Below are 17,990 nucleotides of genomic sequence, written 5' to 3'. Positions count from 1 at the left end.
CCCCCCCCCCCCCGCCTTCCTTGTGTCGATATATGAACCCTTTTTTTTATATTTATACAACTACTTAGCCTTGTAATTTTGTTTTTATTTGGGTCTAAAAGCACTGTGATTCAGATGTAATTAGGAAGTTGGATTTTTACAATACGATGGTTTACAACATCACAGTGTACTTGTCATTCATTTGTAAATTAGTTGGAAAAGAAGCATTTATGTGTTTTCATTAATTGGGGTGTTTTTGGGGTTATTTTTGGGTCTGAGTCTCTGGTCAAAGTTTTGTCATCTTTTTTAATTCGGGATTTTAATCAGTGGGGTCAGACCGAATCAACGGTTGCTATTTATTTCAGTCTTTTTTTAGATAAAAAATAGTAATAATGATTAAAAAAAAGAAATATAAAATCGATGATGTGTGACGTCATTAAAAGACAGAAACTGGAATAATGACGTGTGAGTTGAGTTCGCAGGTTTGCGTTGGACTCTGCACCCCGACAATAAGAGGATCAGATACAGATACAGATTGAAATTCTCATTCCGATTACAAATAAATCATTACATTCATATAAAACAAGCAACCCAAAAAATTCATTTATGTATATGTATATATATATATATATATATATATATATGTGTATGTAAATCAGACATTAGCAGAAGAATGTCACAGCTGCAGGATATTACGAAAATGGCAAAGACAAAAGCTGGTTTCTCTTCTTTTGTTGTGTTTTGTCGTGTTACAAATTGTTACAATAAATGGGGTGTAAAATTTCTTTATTTATCATCTAATAGATTCAATTCACTACAAAAGACATAACGGGGGGAGATTGGTCCTGATTTTATGCAAACCCATAATATGTAATTAAAGTAAGAGATCAGAATCCATATCCATATTAATTAGTAATTTATTATGTATTAGATATTTTTATTTAACTATTTTCCACACTTTTTACTGTGTATAGATTGAATTTTAAAAAAGCAATTAGTCAAAACAAAATCCGAGTCTTGTGGTTAAACAAAACCCCCACACAGAAAGTGAAAGAACATGCACACGTTGTCCCCCTTCGCTCAACGGTTTCTTTTTTTCTTTTTTGTCATTTCTTGATTTTCTCTTACCAAAAAAAAAATATAAAATCAATCTTAATCCATATATCTAAAATCAATATTTCAACTATATAATTATATATAAAATATATTCAAAATTCATAAAAAAAGATACATACCAAATCTACCCAACGATTAACACCTGCAAGTCTGCAACCGTCAAAGTCAACCAGTACAATGCAGTAGCTAAAAAACACTATTTATATCGAATAAAAGTTATATCTATATGTAGATATATTAAATAACAAGTTAAATGGATAAAATGTTGTAAAAAAAAGTTAAATAGTCAGTTAAAATAAGTATATTTTATAATATTATTTTTCGTAAATAAATTTAAATGAGCAAAAGTGTATTTTGCCTTATCACCGATAACATGGATATCCGTACCTGAACCCAAAAAATCGAGTTTTCTGATACAATTACCAAATCTCATATATCATCTGCATGGAATATAAGATTAGAGTCGGTATGCAAAATTCGAGTTTTTTAAAATCATATATATATATATATGCGTGTGTATTATAACAAATATGAAGCGCATATATATATGCTCGAATATGAAGGAGCAATAGTCGCATTACATATGTTAAACCTGTTTTTTTTTTCTCTGTAGTTTGGTCCTTTTTTTCCCTCTGTTTTCTTTGCTCGTATCGTATCGTCTTCCCAAATCACTTGTGGACCATTCTCTCTGTATCTCATGTCAGTACTCTCTCTCTCTCTCTCTCTCTCTCTCTCTCTCTCTCACACACACACACACAACCTACATCAAGGGCAACACACTCCCGCAAAGTCCCCAAAGAGACCAAATCCTGTCTTCACCCATCTCTCTCTCTCTCTCTCTCTCTCTCTCTCTCTCTCTCTGAGCTCGGTCGATGGCGAGAGGATCATCACAGGATTTCTCCTCCACGAGACACCACAGCTTCCATTGGACTCGAAAAGTCCGATCCCATGAAAACCACGACCCTAAACCCGCTCCCTCTTCCTCCTCAATCACTCCCAAGAGGAAACTCCAATCCATCGCCGTCTCCCGTCTCCGCTCCGTCATCGCCTCCCTCTCCCGGAACCGATCCGCGCTCGGGTCCCGTGTCGTCGGCACCCTATTCGGATCCCGCCGCGGCCACGTCCACTTCGCAATCCAGAAGGACCCCACCTCTCCTCCGGCGTTCCTCGTCGAGCTCGCCACTCCGATCAGCGGATTGGTGAAGGAGATGGCCTCGGGCCTCGTCAGGATAGCCTTGGAGTGCGACAGGCCCAAGGAAGAAGACGCCGGCGGTGGTGAAAAGACGAGAATGCCCTCGCGGCGGCTGGTGGAGGAGCCACTGTGGAGGACGTACTGCAACGGGAAGAAATGCGGGTTCGGTGCGAGGAGGGAGTGCGGAGGGAAGGAGACGAAGGTACTGAAGGCCCTCGAGATGGTTTCAATGGGCGCCGGAGTTCTGCCGGAGACGGAGGAATCCGGCGCCGGAGATGTGATGTACATGAGGGCCAAGTTCGAGAGAGTAGTCGGTTCGCCAGACTCTGAAGCTTTTTACATGATGAACCCTGACAGCAATGGAGCTCCTGAGCTCAGTCTGTATCTACTCAGAATCTGACGGAGAAGGCGAAGAGTGTCGGGACAAGAAAGTCTCTGTGTCAGATAGAAGGTCTGGGTTCAGGGTTTTTTGGGGGAGATCAATTATGTCTGAACGGTGATATACCTTGTTTCCTTCTCTTTAGGGAAAAAAAATAAACCGAGGGAGAAATTTCGGTTTTTGTTAAATCCGCAACCATGGTTTTCCGATCACGTGAAATGATTATGTTCAATCTATCATGAATTAGACCGAAATATTCATAATCTGTAAAAACCGGGTTACGAGGTTTAAATATCGGGGGTGTATAGTTTTGTTTGTCGGTGTTGTAATTTCTACACGTATACATGAATCTCTCTATATAGTGATGCTCGACTCTTTCCAACCCAATTCATTTTCTAACCCATCTCGTTAAATCCGTTTTTATTCGAATTAAAAAATTTATAGTTCTACTCGAGACTCTACCTCTGAACCAAATAAAAATTTAAATAAAATAATTTTAAAATATTTAAATAATATTTAATATATTTAAAAAATAATAAAAATATGAAAAATGATAAAACTTTTTTAAAAATTATCAAAAAAATAATTTTGTTTTCATGATTCGTGAGTCAATTCCTGGGCTTGATGAATTGGCTTATGATGAGCTCGGTTCGTAATGAGTTGGTTTGTTCGACCATTTTGTTCGGACTTAAATTTTCTTAGTCCATATCGAAAAATGTGGACTAGCTCATTCGCCCCGTTTTTTTTTCAAACTCATTTTTTGGATTTTTAAGGTCCGGATCGGTTTTAAAAAATTCGATTTTCTAAAAAAATACCGTTAAAAAATTTAAAATAATTCAATTAAAAAATAGGGGCAGTTGGCAAACTGTACCAAAACAAAAACGAAATTTGCAAAATATCTCACAAAAAAAACAACTTTTGCATAATATACTTTTTTTCCTAAATACCCAAACTACCCTTTACAGTATTTCTCTACGATTGTGTGATAATCTATCTTTCAAAAATCGGTAAGTTTTGCTATTTGATCTTCTTTTTTCTCCAATATTTTCTATATCTTCTTTATTTCTTATATAGTTTATCTAATCTAATCAAATACTCTTCTCGTTGATTTTTTTCTGTAATAATGTGATCATTTTTTTGCATGCACATAAGGTGTTTGATGAAATGTCTGTACCAGAAAACTGCGGTAGATGACCTGCGATCTATGAAAAATGACATGCACTATGCGTTAAATGACATATGATCTCTGGCAGATGATTTGCGGTCTGCGGCAGGTCATTTGACCTATGGACCTACGGCTATCGCCCTGCGAACCTACGGACCTGCGGCTATCGCCCTATGGACCTACGAACCTATGGCTATCGCCCTGCGCACCTGCGGACCTGCGGCTATCGCCCTGCGCACCTGCGACTATCGCTCTGCGGACCTGCGATTATCGCCCTGCGCACCTGCGGCTATCGCTCTGCGGACCTGCGGACCTGCAGCCATATAACTACGACTACGACTCACTACGACTCACTACGACAAACTACGACCATATAACTACGATTCACTACGATTCATTATGACCATATAACTATGACTACGCCTCATTACGACCATATAACTACTATTACGACCTTCTGTTTTCTCTAATATTTTTTTTTATATTCTCTATTTCTTACAGTTTATCTCATCAATCAAATATTCTTCTGCATCATTTCTTTTTCTATAGTATTCATATGATCATTTTTTGTGACAATCTATCTTTTAGAAATCGGAACGCTTTGTTATTTGATCTTATTTTTTCTCCAATATTTTCTCTATCTTCTCTATTTTTTATATAGTTTATCTAATTTATTCAAATACTCTTCTCGTTGATTTTTTTTTCGTGATATTCTAATCATTTGTTTCATGCACATAAGTTATTTGATGAAATATCTGTATCAGAAAACTGCGGCAGATGACATGCGATCTGTGAAAAATGACATGCACTATGCGTTAAATAACCTATGGTCTCTGGCAGATGACTGTGATATGCCGCAAATGATCTGCGGTATGTGACAGGTCATTTGGCCTGCGATCGCCCTACGGATCTACGGCTATCGCCTTGCGGACATGCGGCTATCGCCCTGCGGACCTGCCGCAAATGATGTGCGGTCTCCAACATTTTCTCTATCTTCTCTATTTTTTACAGTTTATCTAATGTATTCAAATACTCTTCTGGTTGATTTCTTTTTCTATGATAGTCTGATCATTTTTTGTATGCACATAAGGTGTTTGATGAAATGTCTATAAAAAAAAATTGTAGAAGATGACCTGCGTCTGTGAAAAATGACCTACGCTCTGCGGTAAATGATCTACAGCCTACGACAGCTGACCTACGGTCTGCCAGATGACCTGTTGCCTGCGGCAGGTCATCTTTAGCACCTACGACACCTATCGCACCTGCTAACCTGCAAGTGTTTTTTCTATATTTATATAAGAAAACAAAATCCATATAAGTGTTTTTTCATGTATGTAGAGGAAAACGAAATTCATGCAAATATTTTTTTATAAATGCAGAAAATCTGCAGGTTATAATAATATAGAAGGATATGATGGTCATTTTAACTTAAAAAGTATAGAATACAAAGATTACAATAGTAAAAGTATAGAACGCAAAGACGGTTTTTTTGGGTACATTTATGTAAATTTTCTCTAAAAACTATCGTATTTTCCGATCCGATATAGTTCGATTCCAAAAAACGGCACCAAAATGCTACTCCTAGCGATAGACATCTTAGCCCCTGTCCCGTGCAGTGCACTATGGCAGCTAGCCTTTATTTCGGTTCCATATATCGAAATTATTTAGTATTCTTGTGAAAATATATGAATGTTTAAATATATAGTCTTGTCCGTATGGAAATTTGAATGTCTATTAAATTTTTGAGACGTCTAAAAATATAAAATTCATTTGGAAAATGAGAAATGATAAAGATTTTAAACGTTCAAAATAGAAAGAATAAACTAAGAATGATATAAAATACAGTAATACACAAAAATATAAACTATAATTAAATATTTATTTTATAGACAAATCCTAGTGTATTTAATTTCTAAGAATATATTTCACCAAAGATCTATTATATCCACACCTTTATACAAATGCACATATCACAACAGACATATATTTCAACTTTTAATATATCGACAATTTTTATAAATTAATCTCATAACTCTTAACACTTTTTTTTATGATTTGATAATGTTTATTCGTGGAAATGAACAATGTTTTTACCCGCAGGAATTTCATTTTTGTACAAGAATATAAAAAAATATTTTTACTGATTTTTTAGTTATAATGTTCTTAAAAAAAATTTCCCACGTATTTTTCTCCGTATTCTCAACGTTTTTTAAAACATTTTCTCCCACCCTACCATTGACTAGGGGTGTAAAACGGACTGGCCCGACCAGCCTAGTCCGACTCGTTCCGATCTGGAAAATTTTCAACTCAGTCCAGTCCGACCCGATTTTTAGCGAGCCAAAAATAGGTCAGCCCAATCCATATCATCTTAGTTTGCGAGTTAAACAAGTCGGTATGCGAGCTAAATATATAAATTTTAAAAATAAAATTTTAATACTAAAAAATATTTTAAAATAATTTTAATATTTAAAATATTTCTAAAATATCTAAAATATAATAAAAAAAATTAAAATTTTAAACAAAATAAACTAAATATGTAATAAAAATAAAATTTGTATATATATAAATATTAAAACTTTAAAAAAAAAAATATTTGTTCTGGTCCGCGAGCCAGCCCAGATCGTGACGGGCTAGCTCGCCATGAGCCCGGCTCGTGTGGCTCGTTTTTTTATGGACTCAAAATACTTGAACCCGACTCGGAAAAATATGGGTTGGCTCGTAAGCCAGTTCGCGAACCGGATCTATTTTACATCGCGACCATTGACGGCAGTGTCAGGAAAAAATGCATAGTGCTAATGATGTTTTTGCCTTTGATAAAGAATCGTTTTTTTTTTTTTAAATTCTTTTACCTTTTTTCCTAATTTTTATTTCATACGATACAAATTAATGTTTGATTTGAAATTTATAAACCCAAATATCATTTTTTTATTTGTATGATGATAATAGGGTTTTGTCTATGAAAATTTGTATTTATGACAACTTTAATTACTCTGAATACACTTTTATGTGTGTCTAACAACTTTGTACATTATGTATTATTATATTATATGTTGGAACGTCGGTCCAAATACAACGAGCAGCACTTATTAATGATATATATATATATATATATATATATAGTCAGTTGATGTTAAGATTGGGCATTGATGGCCCATTTGGCCATTCCACATACGTGGTTGACGATACAATTATGTGTCGCCCACTTTTAAGAGATTAAATAATTTGCTTCCAAGTTTGAGATATTAAATATAATTATTTTGTAATAAAGTAGCAAGGAAATCTTCATAAAAAGTAACGAAAATCATATGATAACATGATAATAATCATCATTGTAATGATATCATATAATTGATTAGTCTAATATAAATGTATACTAAATAACTAAAAATAGAAAGTACCAACAAAACATATTTAAAAGAAGCGGACTTTTTTAAATATGGAGTAAAGTTGTAGGTGAATTTCGTAATTTTAGAAAGTTGTATAGATTAGCCGAAGTTATGGTCAATGGGCCCTATACGGCCCATATATCATTTGTTTGGGCCGAGGAAGAGAAAGACCCGTCGGCTCACTTAGAGGGAATTCCATTTGTTATTGGCTTTGACTAATCAATAAATCGGGGCTTAACAATTAGAAAATTAATTAATAAATAGCCGGGCTTAAAATTTTTGAGATAATTTGGAAATTGTTTAGCATTTTATAAAGAAGCGGAGCTCTGAATTCACCAAGCAAGCGAGCAAAGCAACCGAACAGGATCAGCGTCTTGCTTGCGATCCGAACCCTACCACCTCATCATCTCCTTCTTCAATGGAGAGCTTGTGACCTTCTGAAGCAGAGAAAAGAAGGAATCGAAGATGGATTCGCTTCTTCTCGAAGATTTCGGGCAGAAGGTGGATTTGACCCGGCGGATTCGGGAGGTTCTGTTGAACTACCCAGAGGGTACGACCGTGCTGAAGGAGCTCATTCAGAACGCCGATGACGCCGGAGCGACCCGGGTATGTCTCTGCCTGGACCGTCGGGTTCACGGGTCGGGTTCTCTGCTCTCAGACTCTTTGGCTCAGTGGCAAGGTCCTTCTCTTCTGGCCTTCAATGATGCCGTCTTCACCGAAGATGATTTTGTCAGTATCTCCAGAATTGGAGGTTCAGGGAAGCACGGACAAGCTTGGAAGACCGGCCGATTCGGGTAATTCGGGTTGTTCTTCGTGAATTTCTCACGTTTCCTACGCTTACTTGCTGTTGAAGACATAATTCGATCACTTTACATAGAGTTTAAGATTGATGGACTTATAGCTCTGGATATATTACTTAGTTGATCTTAGAAATTTATCTATTTATTCAATAGATTGGCATTCTTCGGCATGCTTAGGGGTTTGGCCATCATGTAAATTTCATCTCATTTCTACTTTTCAGGCCCTTAAATGTATTCTGATACGATGTCCCTAACTTATATCTTTATAGGGTTGGCTTCAATTCCGTATACCATTTGACTGATCTGCCTTCTTTTGTGAGTGGCAAATACGTGGTATTGTTTGATCCCCAGGGCGCTTATCTCCCTAATATTTCTGCAGCAAATCCAGGAAAGAGAATTGATTATGTCGGTTCTTCAGCTCTTTTGCAGTATAAGGACCAGTTTTCTCCATATTGTGTCTTTGGCTGTGACATGAAAAACCCTTTTCGTGGTACTTTATTCCGTTTCCCGTTGAGGAGTTCGGAGCAGGCAGCGACTAGTAGGCTTTCAAGGCAAGCCTATTTTGAAGCTGACATTTCTTTGATGTTTGAACAATTGTTCGAGGAAGGGATTTTCTCATTGCTCTTTCTCAAATGTGTATTATCGATTGAAATATATACATGGGATGCTGGAGATCCAGAGCCAAAAAGACTTTATTCATGCTCGGTTAGCTCACCAAATGATGATATCATATGGCATAGACAGACAGTTTTTAGACTGTCAAAGACATCAATTTCTGGAGATAAGGAGATGGATTCGTTTACTCTGGACTTCTTGAACGACCATGAAACTGGAAGCCAGAATAGTCGGAGGAAGGACAGATTTTACATAGTTCAGACAATGGCATCGTCATCTAGCAGAATTGGTCTTTTTGCGGCTACTGCATCCAAAGAATATGATATTCACTTGCTACCATGGGCTTCAGTTGCAGCATGCATTTCAGATGATTCATCAGATGTACTGTGCGATTCTGCAAATGTTTATTGTTCCTTTCTTGCTATTCGTATCTGGATTTTCTGTTGTTCGGCTCTATAATCATTTTTTATGTTCATTTTGCTTCTCCATATTTCATACGTATGTGTGCCTGCCCGACCAGATAATATGTTTTGGTGTGTTGATATTGGTAGATATTAAAAATATGTAATATGTAATATGTCATACATCTGTGTGCATGTCTTCTAGGTAGTGTGTTTTGGTATGTGTTGATATCGGTTAATATTTGATATATTGGTTTGCATACTTAAAAATACTTTTCTTTCTCTGTGGATCTATTAGTATTCTTTTTGTTAAACACAATACGTTACCTTTGGTGAAACTTACAGTTACATCATGTCATCCTCTCGAGCCATTTGAGATTTTGGGACATATCACTTATCTTTCTTAGCATTTCGAAATTTTGACCGTTATCTATATATGATGTGTGCTTTTGCATGCTTTTGGTTGTATCATTTTTCGTTATCCTGGGAATTTCATAAATTTCTTCTGCATGCTTCTTCATTACTTATTAGTTTATAATTTGAAGGAAGTTTTTTAATCTGTTTTTTGGTTGAAATTTTGTTCTCTTCCTTTTGAAAATTTTATTCTTAACTTGGGCTTCTTATGGTTTGAACAGAACAATTTGCTAAAGCTGGGACAGGCTTTCTGCTTTCTCCCGTTGCCTGTACGAACTGGGTTGAGTGTACAAATCAATGGATACTTTGAGGTCTCATCAAACCGCCGTGGCATTTGGTATGGAGAAGACATGGACAGGAGTGGAAAAGTTCGTTCAGCCTGGAATAGGCTTCTTCTGGAAGACGTGGTCGCTCCCACCTTTGCACAATTGCTGCTTTGTTTGAGAGGAGTGCTGGATTCCAAAGATTCTTACTATTCAATATGGCCAAGTGGATCTTTTGAAGAACCATGGAGCATTTTGGTTGAGCATATTTACAAAAACATCAGCAACTCTCCTGTACTGTTTTCAGATCTCCAAGGGGGAAAATGGGTGTCTCCTTCTGAAGCTTTCCTTCATGACGATGATTTCTCAAAGAGCAAAGAACTCAGAGATGCCTTACTGCAGCTTGGAATGCCTCTCGTGCATCTGCCGAAACCTGTTTTCGATATGCTTTTGAAACATCAGTCGTTTTTTCTTCAGAAAGTTGTTACTCCAGATTCAGTTCGTAACTTTCTCAAAGAATGCAAAAATGTTTCAAATTTGAAGAAATATTGCAAGGTCGTATTATTGGAATATTGCCTGGAAGATCTGACAGATGATTGTGTTTGCATACAAGCCGGCAACCTGCCACTTCTTCCGTTGGCAAATGGTGACTTCGGCTTTTTTGCTGAAAATGCAGAAGGCGGCTCCTATTTTATCTGTGATGAATTGGAGCATCTGTTGTTACAGAAAGTTTATGATAGAGTGATTGATAGGAACATTCCTCCAAGCGTATATGGCAGGCTATCTTCCATTGCAGAGACATCAAAAGGAAATCTTGCAAATTTCAGTATCCACAATCTAGTTCAATTATTTCCTAGGCTTGTACCTGCTGATTGGAAGTACAAAGTTAAGGTTTCTTGGTATCCAGACTCCGACTCAGATCATCCATCATCGTCATGGTTTGTTATCTTCTGGCAGTATCTTCAGAAACAGTGCGAGAACCTCTTGTTGTTCTGTGATTGGCCAATTTTTCCATCCACATCTGGCCATTTGTACAGAGCTTCTGCGCAATCAAAATTGATTAACGTGGAGAAACTTCCTACTGCAGTCAAAAATGTTTTGGAGAAAATTGGTTGCAAAATATTGGACAATAATTTTCAAGTTGAACATTCAGATTTGCCCACCTTTGTTTCTGATGCTAGTTATGAAGGTGTATTAGACTCGATATTTGATATTGCCTCACCAGACAATGGTGGAGTGCAAACCTTTCTTTATAACTTAACCGCTGAAGATAAGGATGAACTTCGTAGGTTTCTTCTGGATCCGAAATGGCACGTAGGACGTCAAATTGGGGATTCTTACCTCAGAAATTGTAGGGTTTTGCCCATTTATCGTGTATATGAAGGAATTTCTGCTCAAGAATACAACTTTTCCGATCTTGTTAATCCTCCAAAGTATTTACCTCCATTGGATGTGCCAGGTTGTCTTCTGGGATGTCAGTTCGTTCGAGGCTCCTCTAGCAGTGAAGATGATGTTCTCTTGAGGTTTTATGGTGTTGAAAGAATGGGTAAAGCTAGTTTCTACAGACTGAATGTGTTCGACAGAGTTGGAATTTTGCAACCTGAGATCCGTGATCAGGTCATGATTTCTATTTTGCAAAACCTTCCACAACTGTCTCTTGAAGACAGATGCTTCAGGGAAGATATGAGGAATTTGGAATTTGTTCCAACTGTCAGCGGGACTCTTAAACATCCGGCTGCTTTACATGATCCTCGCAACGAGGAATTATATGCTTTATTGGAAGATTCAGGTAGTTTCCCTGCTAGTGGATTCCAGGAATCTGCTATATTGGATATGCTTCAAGGTTTGGGCCTTAGAACAGCTGTTTCTCCTGAGACGGTTTTAGAGAGCGCTCGACAGGTAGAGCAACTGGTGCACACAGATCTAGAAAAGGCACATTCACGTGGTAAAGTGCTTCTTTCATACTTAGAGGTGAATGCAATGAAATGGCTTCCTGATCAGTCCACTGAAGATGATGGAGCTATAAACAGAATATTTTCACGAGCCGCAACTGCCTTCAGACCGCGTAATCTGAAATGTAACCTTGTAAAGTTCTGGAATGATCTTAGAATGATCTGCTGGTGCCCAGTTTTAGTTTCTGCTCCATTTCAGGCTTTACCTTGGCCAGCTGTGACATCTACGGTCGCTCCACCGAAGCTTGTACGCCCCAAAACAGACATGTGGCTAGTTTCTGCAAGCATGCGGATACTGGATGGTGAATGTTCTTCAACAGCGCTTGCTTATAACCTGGGATGGTTGTCACCTCCAGGAGGCAGTGCAATTGCTGCTCAGTTACTTGAACTTGGAAAGAACAATGAAGTTCTGAATGATCAGGTTCTTCGACAGGAACTAGCTTTAGCGATGCCGCAGATATACTCAATTCTTGCAAGCTTAGTTGGTTCAGATGAAATGGACATAGTAAAGGCTGTACTTGAAGGTAGTCGTTGGATCTGGGTAGGTGATGGGTTTGCAACTTCAACTGAGGTGGTTCTTGATGGTCCTCTTCATCTGGTCCCCTATGTACGTGTCATACCTACCGACTTAGCAGTTTTCAGGGGACTATTCTTGGAGCTTGGAATTCGTGAATATTTAATGCCACCCGATTATACTGATATCTTATGCAGAATGGCTGCAAGGAAAGGTAGTTCACCTCTTGGTCCCGAGGAAATCAGGGCGGCTGTGCTGATTTCACAGCAGCTAGCTGAAGCGCAGTTTCTTGACAAAGTCATAATCTACTTACCAGATGTTTCTGGTCGGCTATTCCCTTCCAGTGATTTGGTTTTCAATGATGCTCCATGGTTGGCTGCTTCAGACAATGGCAACAGTTCGTTTGATGCTGAATCTACAATGTTACTGAATGCGAAGAGAACAACGCAGAAATTTGTCCATGGTAACATATCTAATGAAGTTGGTGAAAAACTTGGTGTTCGCTCACTTCGTAGAGTCTTGCTGGCTGAAAGTGCTGATTCAATGAACTTGAGTTTATCTGGTGCTGCTGAGGCATTTGGACAGCACGAGGCATTGACCACGAGACTTAAACACATACTAGAAATGTATGCTGATGGGCCTGGGATTCTTTTTGAGCTCGTTCAAAATGCTGAAGATGCAGGAGCTTCTGAAGTGATATTTCTTTTGGATAGAACTCAGTATGGGACTTCTTCTCTTCTCTCTCCTGAAATGGCAGATTGGCAGGGCCCTGCTCTGTACTGCTTCAACAACTCGGTTTTTACTCCACAAGATCTGTATGCGATCTCCCGCATTGGTCAAGCAAGCAAACTTGAAAAACCTTTTGCGATTGGAAGGTTTGGGTTGGGATTTAACTGTGTTTATCATTTCACAGATATCCCTGCATTTGTTTCTGGGGAAAACATTGTTATGTTTGATCCTCATGCCAACCATTTGCCTGGTATCTCTCCTTCCCACCCAGGCTTGCGGATTAAATTTGTAGGAAGACAAATTTTGGACCAGTTTCCCGATTAATTTACCCCGGTCTTACATTTTGGCGGATTAAATTTGTAGGAAGACAAATTTTGGACCAGTTTCCCGATCAATTTACCCCGTTCTTACATTTTGGGTGTGATTTAAAGCATACATTTCCTGGTACCCTCTTCCGGTTTCCTCTTAGAAATGCTAGTGTTGCTTCCAGGAGCCATATAAAGAAAGAAGCATACGCTCCTGAAGATGTGTTATCTCTGTTCTCCTCTTTTGCTAGCGTGGTTTCTGAGACTTTACTTTTTCTGCACAACGTGAAAACAATCTCCATCTTTGTGAAGGAAGGGACTGGTCATGAAATGCAATTACTGCATCGCGTATGCAAGGATTACATTGTTGGGCAAGAAATTGAATCAAGGTCCGCAGATAAAGTCTTTAGCCTTCTTGATGAAAATCGATCTGCTGGAATTAGTAAAGATCAGCTGCTAAAAAAGCTAACCAGCACAATAGATAAAGATCTACCATATAAATGCCAAAAAATTGTGGTGACGGAACAAGATTCTTCTGGCTGTATGTCTCATGGATGGATAACTGGTGAATGTCTGGGTGGTGGTTTCAGTAAAAAACAGTCAAATTTTATAGAGATGTCCCACAAGTTGATACCCTGGGCTAGCGTGGCTGTGCTTATAAATTCTGTCAAAACTAACAATGTGAAGCATGATGCGGCTGCTGGCGTTTCTGACGTATTTGAGTTATCTACGATTCCGGTTCAGAACAAAAGAAACTTTGATGGCCGTGCTTTCTGCTTTCTGCCACTGCCCATTAGTACTGGCCTCCCAGCGCATATCAATGCATATTTTGAGTTGTCATCAAACCGGAGGGACATTTGGTTTGGTAATGACATGGCTGGGGGTGGCAAAACACGGTCGGACTGGAATCTTTACTTGATCGAGGAAATTGTTGTCCCGGCCTACGGTCATTTACTTGAAAAAATTGCGTCTGAACTTGGCCCATGTGATTTGTTCTTCTCTGTCTGGCCAGTAACTATAGGATTGGAACCCTGGGCATCTTTGGTGCGGAAGCTCTACAGTTTTGTTGCTAATTGTGGTCTTCGTGTGCTGTATACCAAAGCAAGAGGAGGTCAATGGATTTCAACCAAGCAAGCAATTCTTCCTGATTTTAACTTTGCTAAAGCAGATGAGCTTGTTGAGGTCCTTGCAGATGCTGGTCTCCCTCTTGTCACTATCTCAAAGTCACTTGCTGAAAGATTCAAGGATGCTTGCCCATCTTTGCATTTTCTGACGCCTAGATTATTAAGAACTCTGTTGTCCCGGCGAAAACGTGAGTTTCGCGATAGAGATGGTTTGACATTGACACTTGAGTACTGTCTGCTTGATTTAGAAGTTCCCTTTCAGGCTGATCTTCTCTATGGTCTACCCCTGTTACCTCTTGCTGATGGTTCATTTACGTCTTTTAACAAAAACGGTGTGGCTGAGAGAATATTTGTCGCAGAAGGGAATGGGCATGAACTTCTGAAGGATTCACTTCCTCACCGACTTGTTGACTCTGAAGTGCCAGAACATGTTCACAGGAAGCTGTTGGCAGTAGCTCAAAGTGAAGAATCAAACATATGTCTCCTCTCTTGCAATATACTTGAGAAGCTCTTTTTTAAGCTACTTCCAGCAGATTGGCATCTGTCGAAAAAGGTACTTTGGACCCCCGGCCAACAAGGGCATCCTACAGTGGAATGGATAAAGGTTCTTTGGAGCTATCTTAAGTTGTGTTGCGATGAGCTCTCGATATTTTCTAAGTGGCCTATATTGCCAGTTGGGGACTGTTGCCTCATGCAATTAATTGAAAACTCAAATGTTATTCAAGATGATGGCTGGAGTGAGAACATGTCATCTTTATTGGCGAAGACAGGATGTCAGTTCTTGAACCGTGAGGTTCCAATAGAACATCCTCTGTTGGAAAAATATGTTCAACCATCAACCGCAGCTGGCATATTGAATGCTTTTCTTGCTGTTTCTGGTGAGCCAGAAAGCATAAACAAGCTTTTCTGTAATGCTTCCGAAGGAGAATTGCAAGAACTTCGAAGCTTTATTCTTCAGTCAAAGTGGTTTTCTGGAGGACAAATGAATGAGATCCATTTTGAGACCATCAAGCACCTCCCTGTATTTGAGTCATACAGAAATAGAAATCTCGTTAGTTTGAACAGACCAGTCAAGTGGCTGAAACCTGATGGTATCAGGGATGATCTTTTGGATGATGATTTTGTACGCCTAGATTCTGAGAAGGAGAGAGTTATCTTCAAAAGATACTTAAACATCGTAGAACCCTCGAGAACGGAATTCTACAAGGCATGTGTACTCAACCGTATGTCAGAGTTCCTTTCACAGCCAGATGCTCTTTTGACAATTTTGCATGATTTGAATGATCTTGTTGCGGAGGATGTTTCCATTAAACTTGCCTTGTCTTCAACACCTTTTGTTCTCGCTTCAAATGGATTGTGGCAACAACCCTCCAGGTTTATCGGTTTGCTTAACTTGTTGTGTTTTCTGTTCTCCGATGCTGATTAACTAATGTTGAATATGTATTTCTGCTTGCAATGATGATATTATCCAAGCTAACTTCGATTCTCAAACCTTTCTTTGTTGGTTTCTATAGACTTTATACAGCAAGCTGTAGTTCTCATATTATAATCCTCTTTTCAGGCTTTATGATCCTCGCATACCTGGTCTACAAAAGCTTCTTCACAGAGAAGTCTACTTTCCTTCGGAGACATTTTCAGAGCCTGGGATCCTGGATGCACTGGTTGGCCTTGGACTTAGAACAAGTCTGGATTCTTTTGGTTATCTTGATGCTGCTAGAACTGTGTCAATTTTACATGACTCGGGGGATTTAGAAGCATTGAATTATGGAAGAAGGCTAGTTTTACATATAGAATCTCTTTCTCTCAAGCGTGCTTTGGAGACATGTGAAGAAAACCATGATGAACCTCAGAATGTAATGCTGTGTATTACTGACGTAGACAGTGGCTCTTCGGATAGAGTAAACGATTCTGAATATGACATGGTATCTGGCTGTCTTGGGAGGATCTTGTTCACCGATCAATCAGAAGATGATTTTTGGTGTCAGCTTAGGTCCATCCCTTGGTGCCCTATTCGCCCTGATCCACCATTACAAGGAATTCCATGGCTCAAATCCACTAACTTAGTGGCATCTCCAGATAGAGTGAGACCCAAATCTCAAATGTTTATGGTGTCTGCCACAATGCATGTGCTGGACGGGGAATGCCGCTCTTCGTATCTGCATCAGAAACTTGGGTGGACGGGTTGCTTGAATATTGATATCCTGTGCAACCAACTGGTTGAGTTATCCAAGTCCTATAAACAACAGAAGTCATGTTCATCAGTTAGTCCTGATTTCGAAACCATGTTACAAATTCAAATTCCTTTGCTCTATACAAATTTGCAAGAACGAATCAGGACTAATGATTTTCCTGCTCTGAGATCAGCATTAAATGGCATTCCTTGGGTCTGGATTGGAGATGATTTTGTCTCTTCAGGTGTTCTTGCTTTTGATTCACCGGTGAAATTTACCCCTTATTTTTATGTTGTCCCCTCAGAATTATCAGATTTTAGAGAATTGCTTCTCGAATTGGGTGTGCGACTTAGCTTTGACGTTGCAGATTACTTGAACACTCTGCAGCGCTTGCAGAATGATTTTAGAGGATCACCGTTAATGGACGAGCAGATAGATTTTGTCCATTGTGTTCTTGAAGCCATTGCAGACTGTTTGTCTGAGACATCGTGTGATTATGGTGACAATTTACTTTTAGTCCCAGATTCTGATGGATTTCTGGTGCCTTTTGAGGATCTTGTTTATAATGATGCACCATGGGTAGAAAACAGTTCTCTTCCTGGCAAAACTTTTGTGCATCCTAGCATCAACAATGACTTGGCTTACAAGTTAGGTATAAAGTCACTTCGTTGCATTTCCCTTGTGGACAATGATATTACCCAAGATATCCCTTGCATGGATTTCGCGAAACTGAAGGAGCTTCTATCATTATACGGAGACAAAGACTTAGTGTTGTTCGACCTTCTTGAATTGGCTGACTGCTGCAAGGTTAAGAAGCTGCACCTAATTTTTGACAAGAGGGAGCACGCTCGCAAGTCCTTGCTGCAACATAATTTTGGTACTTATTACCAGATCTCTTATATTCTTGATTTTTAAGCTTTTGTTCTTTGTCATCTTGTTCTGTCACTGTGAAGTCTAGTCGATACTTCTTGACATGTTAACCTTTTACAGGTGAATTTCAAGGTCCTGCTATGGTGGCCATTTTGGAAGGTGCTAACTTGAACAGGGATGAGGTTTCTGGTCTTCAGCATCTTTCACCCGGGAGAATTAGGGGTGAAACTCTTAACTACGGCCTGGGCCTTCTCAGCTGCTACTTCTTATGCGATCTTCTTTCTATTGTTTCGGGTGGCTACTTTTACATGTTTGATCCTCAAGGATTGGCTCTCTCTGCGTCTACGACTCACTCTCCTGCTGCAAAGATGTTTTCCTTGATAGGTATGAACTCTTTGTTTTACTTCCATGAGCCCATCTTCCCTCCTTAAAAACTGCCGTTTTGAAAATAGTTTTTCCTGGTTGCTGATGTCTTGGATGATTTATGTTGATTCAATTACTGGTATTGGTGGAAATAGAACCAACTTGTTGCGAAAGTGATTGTTTTCGATTCTGAAATGGTGCAAGTTAGCTGTGAATCAAACCTTTTTCTGTCTTTTCCATGGTTCTAGGGAA

At 38.8% G+C, this 17,990-nt stretch overlaps 2 protein-coding genes across 3 annotated transcripts in view; both read left to right on the top strand.

Moving 5' to 3' along the window:
- The first annotated feature begins 1,718 nt into the window (after positions 1-1,718).
- On the top strand, positions 1,719-2,885 carry LOC104819382 (protein MIZU-KUSSEI 1-like). Its single transcript, XM_010549418.1, has one exon. It carries the CDS (start codon positions 1,968-1,970, stop codon positions 2,685-2,687), a length of 720 nt encoding a protein of 239 aa, XP_010547720.1. The 5' UTR covers positions 1,719-1,967; the 3' UTR covers positions 2,688-2,885.
- Positions 2,886-7,528: 4,643 nt separating this feature from the next.
- The window catches only part of LOC104819381 (sacsin), an 18,629-nt gene continuing 8,167 nt past the window's right edge, over positions 7,529-17,990 (top strand). The window contains exons 1-6 of one of the 2 annotated variants that reach the window (XM_010549415.2): positions 7,529-8,011; positions 8,287-9,013; positions 9,669-13,189; positions 13,261-15,708; positions 15,896-17,382; positions 17,496-17,759. In XM_010549415.2, the coding sequence (XP_010547717.1) occupies positions 7,683-8,011; positions 8,287-9,013; positions 9,669-13,189; positions 13,261-15,708; positions 15,896-17,382; positions 17,496-17,759 (8,776 nt within the window). In that variant the 5' untranslated portion in view covers positions 7,529-7,682. Of the gene's footprint in view, positions 8,012-8,286; positions 9,014-9,668; positions 13,215-13,260; positions 15,709-15,895; positions 17,383-17,495; positions 17,760-17,990 lie in introns of both variants that reach the window. The other variant, XM_010549414.2, reaches the window with a different exon arrangement.

Source organism: Tarenaya hassleriana, unplaced genomic scaffold (assembly GCF_000463585.1).
Source record: "Tarenaya hassleriana unplaced genomic scaffold, ASM46358v1 Cleome3, whole genome shotgun sequence".
Lineage (NCBI taxonomy): Eukaryota > Viridiplantae > Streptophyta > Magnoliopsida > Brassicales > Cleomaceae > Tarenaya > Tarenaya hassleriana.
Note: the sequence above shows the minus strand (reverse complement) of the source record. Positions and strands in the feature narration are given on the sequence as shown.